At 39.1% G+C, this 12608-nt stretch overlaps 1 protein-coding gene across 2 annotated transcripts in view; it reads right to left on the bottom strand.

The window, feature by feature from the left end:
• Positions 1 to 12608, bottom strand: part of LOC524642 (glycerophosphodiester phosphodiesterase domain-containing protein 4) — a 128233-nt gene that overhangs the window by 10252 nt on the left and 105373 nt on the right. For both annotated transcript variants that reach the window (XM_024987578.2, XM_059883241.1), the window contains 3 exons: positions 10447 to 10594; positions 1844 to 1926; positions 1000 to 1052 (listed from right to left, as the gene is read on the bottom strand). In XM_024987578.2, coding sequence (XP_024843346.1) covers positions 1000 to 1052; positions 1844 to 1926; positions 10447 to 10594 — 284 coding nt within the window. The remainder of the gene's footprint in view (positions 1 to 999; positions 1053 to 1843; positions 1927 to 10446; positions 10595 to 12608) is intronic.

The raw sequence follows: 12608 nt of genomic DNA, 5'->3' as shown, positions 1-12608 counted from the left end.
TGGACCTATCCCACTTACTCAGTCCTGAGTTATTCTGCTGATTAATAAGTTATTTTGCTATTCTATCCCTTTACACAAGTGACTAAGCATACTGCTCCCTTGTCTGAAACTCACTTGCCATTTCCTGATGTTTATATGCAGAGTCTAGACTAGTCCCGGAGAAGGCAATGGCACCCCACTCCAGTACTCTTGCCTGGAAAATCCCAGGGATGGGGGAGCCTGGTAGGCTGCAGTCCATGGGGTCGCTAAGAGTTGGACATGACTGAGCGACTTCACTTTCACTTTTCACTTTGATGCATTGGAGGAGGAAATGGCAACCCACTTCAATGTTCTTGCCTGGAGAATCCCAGGGACGGGGGAGTCTGGTGGGCTGCCGTCTCTGGGGTCGCACAGAGTCGGACACGACTGAAGCGACTTAGCAGCAGCAGCAGCAGACTCCAGTCCAGCATTCCAGGATCTTGGCAATTTTCTCCTTCCACCTTCCAACATACATCACAACTGAAGCCACATAAAGCACATTCAGCCCTGAGGAGCATGTCAGCTTCTCTGTCCTGGAACTAGACGGCTGAACCAAAGATGTTAACTGCTGCTATACCTTTTCCTGCTTCCTCACTGCTCTCTGGACCAGAGCCTCTGTTCTAGAGACACCCTCCATATATAAAGCTTTCAGGTACTTCAGTCTCACACTGCCTGGCACAAAGTCAGTATTCTATAACTGTGTGATGAATGAATATATGACAAAGCAAGCAAATATACGACCATGTTCAAAATCTTCCAAGGAGTCTCATTGCTTAGAGGATAAAGTCCACAATGTATTGTGATGTCGAGGGCCTCACAGAGTCTGTGCACAGCCTGTTTTTTGCCCAGTTTCTCAGTGGTTCCCACCCTGTAACTTTAGACTCCTTCAATTCTTGTCAGAAATATTAAGGGCAAGCCCTGCCTCATGGAGGCAATGGGGAGGAATGAAGAGATTAGAGGGGGCTAGGCCTCTGACTTTACCTGTGTAACTGGTGATACCCTGGCGAATTTTTTCACTCTGGCTCTCTCTCCACCTAGAAGGAAACAGAGTGTCCATGAGCCTCGCAGACCTCTTCCAAAGCAACAGTAACACAGGTAGTGGCCAGAAAGGAACATTACCAGTCAAATGGTACCTTGGGCAGAGGGTATGAAGTTTCCTCTTTTAAAGGATAACTCAGATGAGGAAACAATGGGCATGATGAGATCTAAAGACCACGCTTTCTTCTAGCTAAAATTCTTCGACCAGATGTTCCCTCTCCCATCCTGAACCTTACGATCTTGATGCATTTTTCCCTTCAAGAATTCTCAAATGTCATTTGATTGGGCAGACAAAAAAGACTATGGTCTGGAAAGGGGCAATGATTTTCCCAGGGTCACCCAGCAACCACAGAAAAAGCCAGGGCTAAAACCCTGGCTTCCTGGAGTGTGAGCTTGCTCTTTACACAGCACCCTGCTTTGTCCCATTCTGTGGAAGGTGGGACACTTCTTCTGAACAACCTTCAACTCTTGTCCTCTTCCAACTGATCCACAAGGGATATATAGTCAAAAAAAAAAAAAAAAAAGCTTTGATTAAGCTTTAGTGAAAGTCCTTATCCTTAGAATATGGTCTCACATTGAGGAGGTAGAAGGGGTGTGTGGAGCTGCAGGCAGTATGAGAAGAAACAGGAGGTTTGGAAGATAAAACCTTTAAAACCCTGTCTCCCTGAGGATTTGTCACATGGGATTATGGGAAGAGTGTAACTTTTTTCATAAATTTCACAAGGTACAAAACCATTTATGTCTTATTTTGGGAAAAAATTATACAAAATTACAAATGTATACTTACCAATGAAAACGAAATATGGAAACAATGAAAACTGCAGAAAGAATATCCATGAAAATCCACAAGAACAGGTAGAAATTTGGTGTCTGCAAAACAGAAAACAGTTTTAGGCATTTGCAGTTGGAGAACATTGTAGATCATGTGGATCAAGTCCCTTGTTTGAGCAGGAATGGAGAGGGGGCAGAGCAGGGAGAGGAACCTTGATTGCCGAGATTGAAGTCAAACACAGAGAATACCTGCTGCTAACCTAACATGTAATCCCCGCTTTACATGTGTCGAGGGCTCTACAAGGGCTAAAACACTTCACACACCTCATTTCCCTGGACCCTCAACAGAGGTCTGAGGGAGTCGCAGAGATGTCACAGAGCAAGTCTTCTCTGGACCCAGGACTACAGCCCAAGTTCCTTGGCTTCCAGTGCTCTATGTGTTCACGGCACAGCTTCCCAAACCTGGCCGTGCATCCAAATCTACCTGAGCTGCAGCCTTTCGTAAGACAGCTTCCTGGGCCTCATTAGCGACTCAGGAATCAGAATTTCTGCATCTTTAACAAGCTCCCAGAAACAAGCTACCAGTATGTGAACCAGCATTTAGGAATCATTCTTCTAAATCATGCTTCAAATAAAAATGTTGAAATTATCATTCTTAACTAGCATGCCCACTTCTCTAGGCTTCTTGCCTACATCACCCATTTCACAGCTCCATTATCTAGGTTCTACTGAATAAATTTTTTAATTCCCTGGCTTGATCCTTCCTTTCTACCTTCATTTTTCCACCTCCAATACTACTTGATGGTACTAGGTCTGGCATTTTTATCTTTCTTATGTCAATTCCATCCTAATTCAAGGTCTTTGCTTGGTCTGATTAATAATGGTACAAGAACAACAACAATAATACGAATGATCAAGTTAATGATGAGAACAACAATTAATATTAATGAGCATTTACAGGAGCTAAGGTAGTATTCTATGCATGTGAGGTATATTTTCACAGCTAATTCTCACAACAGATCTACTAGGCAGGCATAATAAAATCTCTTAACCAACTTCTACTAAGCCAAGGCTCCTAACCCCCAGTAGGCAACTGACTGACTGAGGCCTTGGCCTGCTGCATGCTGCCCACCAGATCAGCTGTACAGTCACTAAGAATCAGTTGTTCTTACAATCCATATGACTTAGAACACCTGTACTTGTTATAAATGTACAGTGTAATTATTGTTGTTGTTTTAGTTGCTACGTCATGTCTGATTCTTTTGTAACCCCATGTAGTACAGCCCTCCAGGCTCCTCCATCCTTGGGATTTCCCAGGAAACAATACTGGAGTTGCCTTTTCCAGTACTGGAACTGGAGTTGCCATTTCCTTTTCCAGGAAATCTTCCCAATCCAGGGATTCAACTTGTGTCTTCTGCATTGGCAGGCAGATTCTTTACCACTGAACCACCTGGGAAGGAGTTTAATTAATGTTATATGAAATCTGTATGATCAGAGTTTAAAAAGTACAACATTTTCCAAAAAATAAAAAAGTCAATGCTTTGAAAAACTCGATGATGACAGAAGAGGTTTTTAAAAAATAAACTGCAACTGAGGGGTGCAAGGATTATAAAAATCTGAAGATTCCTCATTCTCCAAATGAACTGAAGTTCTTGTACATCAAGGAAACTAAACTTAGAAGTCACAGCTGGTGCACTGGGAAGCACATACAAGTGACAAAATACAAAATTCAGTCAGCTGAATGCTCTCAAAAGAAAGATTTTGAGGCTATGTCAAAAGGTGAATGATCTAGTTTCATTTCTTTTTAACATGATGGTGTCCAGTTTTCCAACCCTCATTTATTGAAGAAATTGTCTTTTCTCCATTGTATAGTCTTACCTCTTTTGTCATCAATTAATTGGCCACAGGTGCATGGATTTATTTCTGGGCTTTATATCCTGTCCCATTTATCTATAATTCTATCCTTGTGCCACTACCATACTGTTTTGATGACTGTAGCTTTTTATTATAGGCCAAAGTCAGGGATCCTGATCCTTCCAGCTCCATTTTTCTTTCTCAATATTGCTTGGCTATTCAAGACACTTTTTGTATCCATAAAAATTTTAAGATTTTCTGTTCTAGTTCTGTGAAAAATGTCATTGATAATTTGATAGGGATTGCACTCAATCTGTAGATTGCCTTAGGTAGTATAGCTGTTCCAGCGATATCGATTCTTTCAATCCATGAACATGGCATATCTTTCTAACCATTTGTGTCTTCAATTTTGTAACCTGAAACTTTACCAGATTCATTGATTAGCTCTAGTGGTTTTCTGGAAGCATCTTTAGGATTTTCTATGTATATATCATGTCATTCACAAACAATGACAGTTTAGGTTCTTCAAGTCTGGATTCCCTTTATTTCTTTTTCTTCTCTGATTGCCACAGGTAGGACTTCCAAAAACTATGCTGAATAAAAGTGATGAGAATGGACATCCTTGTCTTGTTCCTAACCTTAAAGGAAATGTTTTCAGTTTCTCACTGTTGATTTATGATGTTATTTGTAGGTTTGTCAAATATTGCCCTTATTTTGTTGAAGTATGTTCTCTCTATGCCCATTTTCTGGAAAGTTTTTATCATAAATAGGTGCTGAATTTGGTCCAAAGTTTTTCTGTATCTATTGAGATTATCATATGGTTTTTATTTTTCAATTTGTTGATGTGGTATATTACCCTGATTGATTTGTAGGTATTGATAAATTCCTACATCCCTGGGATAAATCCCACTGGATAATGGTGTATGATCCTTTTAATGTGTTGTTGGATTCAGTTTGGTAGTATTATGTTGAGGACTTTTGTGTCTATGTTCATCAGTGATACTGGCCTGTAATTTTCTTCTTTTGTGGTATCTTTGGTTTTAGTATGAGGGTGATGGTGGCCTCATAGAATGAGTTAGGGAGTTTTCGTTCTTTTGCCAATTTTTTTTGGAATAGTTTCAGAACATGTGGTAAATCTTCTCTAAATTCTTAGTAGAATTCGCCTGTTAGGAGCATTTAATCACAGTTTCAGTTTCAGTGCTTGTGATTGGTTCAATTCAGTTCAGTCGCTCAGTCATGTCCGACTCTTTGCGACCCCATGAATTGCAGTATGCCAGGCCTCCCTGTCCATCACCAACTCCCGGAGTTCACCCAAACTCATGTCCATGGAGTCGGTGATGCTATCCACCATCTCATCCTCTGTTGGCCCCTTCTCCTCCTGCCCCCAATCCCTCCCAGCATCAGAGTCTTTTCTAATGAGTCAATTCTTCACATGAGGTGGCCAAAGTATTGGAGTTTCAGCTTTAGTATCATTCCTTCCAAAGAACACCCAGGACTGATCTCCTTCAGAATGGACTGGCTGGATCTCCTTGCAGTCCAAGGGACTCTCAAGAGTCTTCTACAACACCACAGTTCAAAAGCATCAATTCTTCAGCATTCAGCCTTCTTCACAGTCCAACTCTCACATCCATACATGACCACAGGAAAAACCATAGCTTGACTAGACGGACCTTTGTTGACAAAGTAATGTCTCTGCTTTTGAATATGCTATCTAGGTTGGTCATAACTTTCCTTCCAAGGAGTAAGTATCTTTTAACTTCATGGCTGCAGTCACCATCTGCAGTGATTTTGGAGCCCCCAAAAATAAAGTCTGACACCATTTCCACTATTTCCCCATCTATTTCCCATGAAGTGATGGGACCGGACGCCATGATCTTCATTTTCTCAACGTTGAGCTTTAAGCCAACTTTTTCACTCTCCTCTTTCACGTTCATCAAGAGGCTTTTTAGTTCCTCTTCACTTTCTGCCATTAGTATGGTGTCATCTGCATATCTGAGGTTATTGATATTTCTCCCGGCAATCTTGATTCCAGCTTGTGCTTCATACAACCTAGCATTTCTCATGATGTACTCTTCATATAAGTTAAATAAGCAGGGTGACAATATACAGCCTTTACGCACTCCTTTTCCTATTTGGAATCAGTCTGTTGTTCCATGTCCAGTTATAACTGTTGCTTCCTGATCTGCATATAGGTTTCTCAAGAGGCAGGGCAGGTGGTCTGGTATTCCCATCTCTTTCAGAATTTTCCACAGTTTTTTGTGATGCACACAGTCAAAGGCTTTGGCATAGTCAATAAAGCAGAAACAGATGTTTTTCTGGAACTCTCTTCCTTTTTCCATGATCCAGCAGATGCTGGCAATTTGATCTCTGGTTCATCTGCCTTTTCTAAATCCAGCTTGAACATCTGGAAGTTCATGGTTCATGTATTACTGAAGTCTGGCTTGGAGAATTTTGAGCATTACTTTAGAGTGTGAGATGAGTGCAATTGTGCAGTAGTTTAACCATTCTTTGGCATTGCCTTTCTTTGTGATTGGTATGTTCATATTTTCTACTTCTTCTGGTTCAGTCTTGAGAGATCATACCTTGCTAAGAATCTGTCCATTTCTTTCAGGTTGTCCAATTTATTGGCATGCAGTTGCCTGTGTTAGTCTCTTATGATCCTTTGTATTTCTTTGGTGTTAGTTGTAACTTCTACGTTTTCATTTCTAATTTTATTGATTGTGCCCCCTCCCCTTTTGCTTGATGAATCTGGGTAAAGGTTTACCAATTTTTATCTTTTAAAAAGAAAAACAGCTTGTATTTTTCATTGATTTCTCCTATCATTTTCTTCATCTCTTTATCATTTATTTCTGCTCTGATCTTATGATTTGTTTCCTTCAGCTAACTCCAGGTTTTCTTTGTTCCTCTTTCTCTACTTGCTTTAGATGTAATGTTAATTTATTTGTCAGTTTTCTTGTTTCCTGAGGTAAGTTTGTATTCCTATGAACTTGCCTCTTAGAACTGCTTTTGCTATGTCACATAGGTTTTGGATCATTGCATTTTCATTTTCATTTGTCTCTAGGTATCTTTTTATTTCTTTCCCTTCTTCAGTGATCTATTGGTTGTTTAGTAACATATTGTTTAGCCTCCACGTGTTTTTGGTTTTTTACATTTTTTCCCCTTGTAGTTGATTTCTAGTATCATAGTATTGTGATCAGAAAAGATAGTTGATATAACTTCAATATTCTTAAATTTACCAAGACTCACTTTGTGGCCCAGCATACGGTCAATCCTGGAGAATGTTCCCTGTGCACTTAAGGACAATGTGCAATGTGTTACAGTGGGATGGAATGCTCTATAAATATTAGTTAATATCTGGTCTAATGTGTAATTTAAGGCTTGTGTTTCCTTATCAATTTTTCTGTCTGGAAGATCAGCCCACTGGTGTCAGTGAAATATTAAAGTCCCCCCCCACTATTATTGTGTTCCTGTCAATTTCTCACTTTATGATTGTTATCATTTGCCCTATGTATTAAGGTGCTTATATTTGGGTGCATATATATTTAAAATTGTTATACCTTCTTCTTGGATTGTTCTTTGAATGTTATGTAGTGTCATTCTTTGTGCCTTATAACAGTCTCTATTTTATAAAGTCTATTGTGTCTGATATGAGTGTTGCTACTCCAATTTTCTTTTGAGTTCCATTTACATGGAATATCTTTTTCATCCCTTCACTTTCAGTTTATATATATCCCTGGGTCTGAAGTGGGTTTCATATAAACATCATACATATGGGTCTTATTTTAGTATCCATTCAGCCAGTGTGTGTCTTTTGATAGGAGTATTTAATCCATTTACATTTAAGGTGATTATGGATATGTATTTTCCTATTACAATTTTCTTAATCGTTTTGGGTTTGTTTTTACAGGTCTTTTTACTTCTTTCTTTCTCCTGTGATTTAATGACTAACTTTAGTATTGTGTTTGGATTCTTTTTCTCTTTTGTGTGTGTGTATGTACTGTAGATTTTTGGCTTGTGGTAACCATGGGGTTTTGACATAGCAGTCTATATATAAATAAGATTGTTTTAAGGTCTTTTAATTTCACACGCATTTCCAATATCCTCCATTTGTGCTTTCCACACAATTGATGGTTTTTATGTCCTATTTTGGTGCACAGATGATTTCCTATCTTTACTGTATGTTTGGCTTTACCAGTGAGTCTCTCCACTTGTAATTTCTTCTGTCTCTATTTTTGCTTTTTCATTTCTGCTTAGAGAAGTTCCTTTAGTACTTGTTGCAATGCTGGTCTGCTGGTGCTGAATTCTCTTAGCTTTTGCTTTTCTATAAAGCTTTTTCCTCCAATGAATCTGGATGAGAGTCCTACAGGGTAGAGTGTTGTATGCTTTCCTCTAAGAGTTTTAAAGTATCTGGTCTTACATCTTTAATCCATTCTGAGTTTGTTTTTGTGGTAGATTGTTTATAAAAATGGCCACATTATTTGATTCAAATGCAGGCCTATATGAAACATGACTGCACTGTCACTTTCCATTAAGAGGTAAAGTCTGTTTTTCCCCCTGACCCACCTTGGATCTGAACTTAACCATGTGATTTTCTTTGGCCAATGGTACATTTACAAACATCACACTGGGACATCCTTAAGAAAGCATGTGCACTGGTGCTTGACCTCTCTTGCTGCTGGAAATCCAGTGCCAGCAGGTGAACATGCACAAGCTGGCCTCCTTGAGGATGAGTGACCAAATGAAGAAACCATGGTCATCCCAGGTAAGAACCTAGACATGTAGATGAGGCCATCCTAGAACACCTAGTCCAGTCAAGCTGTCTCCGGCTGGAGAAACAACTCAGCCATCATATGGAATGTGACAGACAAATATTTGTTAATTTTAAGCCACTAAATATTAGGTATGCTTTTTAAACATAATAAAATGGTAATAGACTATATATAACTTATTTCATGATGTCCTGTTCTAACTTTTTCAACAAACAGACCATTAAGCAGACCCATGTGTGTTGGATAAAACTGCTTCTATTGTACTAGTTTTATCTTCAATTTACAAATAAACAATCTGAGGCCCAGCACGTTAGATAACATTTCCAAGAGTTAACACAATAAGTGGTAGAGCCGAGATCTGAATCTGCGTATTCTGCCCCAGAGTATGGGCTGCTTAGGAAAGCTTTTGGGGTGCTGGTCCCACATCCTTGACCAAAGTTACCTTCAGTCCTTTAAACGTCCTTCTTTCAGAAAGAAGTTATTTACTTACATCCTTTTACACTCTTTGATTTTGAAACACATGTATTTATTATAAATTTAAATATTATCAATCCAAGTATTGAAGTAAAAAGTTTTATTTAATATATCTGAAGGGGACAATTTTGAGCCATTACTGATTCAGGGGATAGGATTATGAAGGGTGCACTGCTTTCTAATTTACATTTTTGTAATAACTGAATTTTATATAATGAACAAGTTTACACTGCAGTTTTAAAAATCAAAAACATTAGAAAAGTATACAGTACCTACAAGAAGAGGGATAATATGCGGAAAGACAAGTGAAGAGGCTTCACTTGTGCAAAGGACCTGCCATCCTAGGTTTCCTTGAGGATCATCTGTAGAAACCTCCCCAAGCTGCCAATAAAGAAGGGGCAGGCAATTTTACACTGCCACCAGGGGGCCTCAATGAAATACCAGCCCTACAAGACTGCCCTTTGCCCTAACTACCTTGCACCTGCTCCTGACCCTGAACAAGTCAGAAAAATAAGGGGGCCAGTAAGGCAGGAAGTATGGAGAAGGCAACCAAAAATATTCAGTCTTCTCATTTAGGTTTCTCTACCTAAAGCTTTAATTTTCAAGGCAGTTTAGAGTTTGAGTTATTATTCTGAACTACACATTTTGATCCTGAATTGAGGCTTTTTGGTGACTAAACAGTTGAAAGATTATCTAAGAATGACTAGAAAAACTATGGGATCTGAGAGAAATCTCATTCAGGGTAAGGAAAAGCCTAGCTCATAGAGCAGTTTAAAAAGTCAGAAAAGAGAAATTAAACTGTTTTCGGTTGTTGCCTATTGTGTCTGATGCAGTCATCCTATTTACACACTGATAAGAAAAATGGGCTCTGTAGCAGTATTGGTTAGCTGAGGTTAGCAGTAATTGGTTAGCTGAGGTTCCCTTCATAGATAATAAGTGATGGGATTCAGCTAGAAGTGTAACTCAGGTGTTTGGGTCCCCATATGCCTCTGATCATAAGCAGAAGCAGGACAGAAGGGGAAATCAAGCTAGGTGATGGACACTCACACTTCTCAAAAGCATTTTGGTCAGGACCCAGAGTTCTCACTTTGGAATTCAAGTACACTTGAATTCCCACACCTCAGGCCACTGTCACTGTTGCTCTGCCTGCAGGTGGGGATGCAGTATCAACACACTGGAGTCAGACATTGTGAATCCTGCATCACGTGAAGCTTCAAACTTCAGATTCCCATGCATTACTCCTAGTGGCTAGCTCAGAGGGTTGAATTACAGAATCCAAGAAAGGCACATTGTGGGGATTCAATAAACAGCCAATTATTTATACCAACAGTAATTTCTCCCTGAGAATAACAGAAGGATCTGGGTGAGAGAAGGAACAATGCCTTATCTCCAATGTCACATATTGTTTCTGCTCTTAAGTAGCTGCCCTGGGGACTGCACAGTGGGCAATGTAGGGGTAAGGTGGGGGAGAGAGACTCCTATTGTATCAATCTAGGAAGAATAATCTGAACAACCAGCTCACCATGAAGTAGTAAGGGTGATTCATCTCATTCAGGACTTCAATGTTGTCTGTGGTCACGGAGTGAATACTGTGGCACCAGACCAATGAGAACAGCCAAGGTTCATTGACGATGTATAAGTTGATGCTGATGTTAGCTGCTTTATATTCTCTGGGAAGAAAAGGAACCCATGGGAGATTTAGATTTAGTCTTATTTTTATCATCTAAAAGGTAAACAGCCACAATATTTGTGAAAGACTGCAGCTTAAATCACCAGAATTAGTTGGGCATGGGACAACTTATGACATGACACGTAGAATGAGCTCATGTTACAGTGAGACACAGAACTGCATTTAATACCTTTCCTCCTCAATCAACGGTAGTATGCATGTCCTAAGGGGAAAAGAAAGAAAGGAAGAAAAGAGGAAGGAAGGAAGGAAGTGGGCTATAGAGTGAAGAAAAGATGGAGGAAAAAATGGGAGGAAGGAAAACCCTACTAGAATTAGCCAATTTCCATGGTATAAATATTCCTATGTATGAGTGCATGCTAAGTCACTTCAGTTGTGTCTGACTCTTTGCGACCCTACGGACTGGAGCCCACCAGGCTCCTCTGTCCATGGGATTCTCCAGGCAAGAATAATGAAGTTTCCATGCCCTCCTCCAAGAGATCTTCCCAACCCAGGGATTGAACCCGCGCCTCTTACGTCTCCTGCACTGGTAGGCTGGATTTTTACCACTAGTACCAGCTGGGAAGCCTTAGCCCAATTTCAACCACCACTGTTAAAACAGGTTTGCAAACCTCTTTGGCTCCAGTGAGCTGGGATGAGTGAGCTCCACATACTACTGTGAAGCAAATATATTTACTTCCTTCAGAGAATCTACCACTCTCTACTCTACCTGCTTTCCTATCAGTCTTCTTTACTTGACTCTAAGCATATTAAAGCAGAGATTCTGTCTTATTCATTTCCATATATTCAGTACCTGCTTCATAAATAGTTAACTGAATGAATAAATAAATGAATACCTATCTGGTAAATACTTACATTTCAATTTTTTTATTTAAATTTATTTATTTTAATTAGAGGCTAATTACTTTACAATATTGTATTGGTTTTGCCATACATCAACATGAATCCACCATGGGTGTACACATGTTCCCAATCCTGAACCCCCCTCCCACCTCCCTCCCCATACCATCCCTCTGGGAATTTTTTAAAGAATTTTCAAAAGCACTGAGAGAAATGGAACCCAAATTTCCCTGTGCACTAAATGTCAGATATGCACACAGTATCTATAGATATGGAAAGAAAATAAGTAGAAGACCATCTAGTAATTCTAATTAAGTTGTCATCTTCAGAGAAAACTTCTCACAAAATATACCATATAAATCCCTTCAAAACTTTTTGTTTTAACCCTGAGATGGCACAGTATATTGGAAACAGCTCTGTAGAAGCCTGGTGTGAGTGCAGTTTTGTCATATACTAGCTTGGCAGGTTCTTAGGCTCAGTGTATAAATTGTAAGATAAAAAATCATACTACTACATTTGCAGGAGTGCTTGCAATTAGTTACCTAGTATGTTAGAATTATCTCTAAGACAATTCTACAGATCACCTAAAAGATTTTTTAATAGAAATAAGGAAATAGTAATAAAAACCCACTTTTCAAAACTTTTTGAAACCAATACAAAAAACCATTCCATTTCTATATAGAAATTGAAACAATACAATAAACAATTACTCCAAAGAAAAGTAAATACTTAGGTACTAACTTAGCAAAACCTGTAAGCCATAAACTACAAAGAACTGATGAAAATCATCAAAGATGATTTAAAAAGTGAAGAGACATATGTGTTTATAAATCAGAAGACTCAACATTGTAAAGATGTCAATTCTCACAGTGATCTGCAAGCTTAATGCAATTCCTATGAAAATACCAGAAAGGATTTTTGGACAATTAGCCCAGCTGATTCTGAAATGCATATAGTAAGGCACAGCCCAAAAGTAACTAAAATGATACTAAAAAAGAATAAAGTGAGAAAGAATCACTCTACCCAATATTAAGTAATCAAAATACTGTGGCCTTAGAAAAGAAATAGAGATTAATGGAACATAATTTAAAATCACAAAGAGTTGGACACAACTGAGCAACTGAACAACAATTTAAAAGTCATAAACAGACCCACAC

Source organism: Bos taurus, chromosome 29 (genome assembly GCF_002263795.3).
Source record: "Bos taurus isolate L1 Dominette 01449 registration number 42190680 breed Hereford chromosome 29, ARS-UCD2.0, whole genome shotgun sequence".
NCBI lineage: Eukaryota > Metazoa > Chordata > Mammalia > Artiodactyla > Bovidae > Bos > Bos taurus.
The sequence above is the reverse complement of the archived record's forward strand: the minus strand, read 5'-3'. Positions and strand labels throughout refer to the sequence as shown.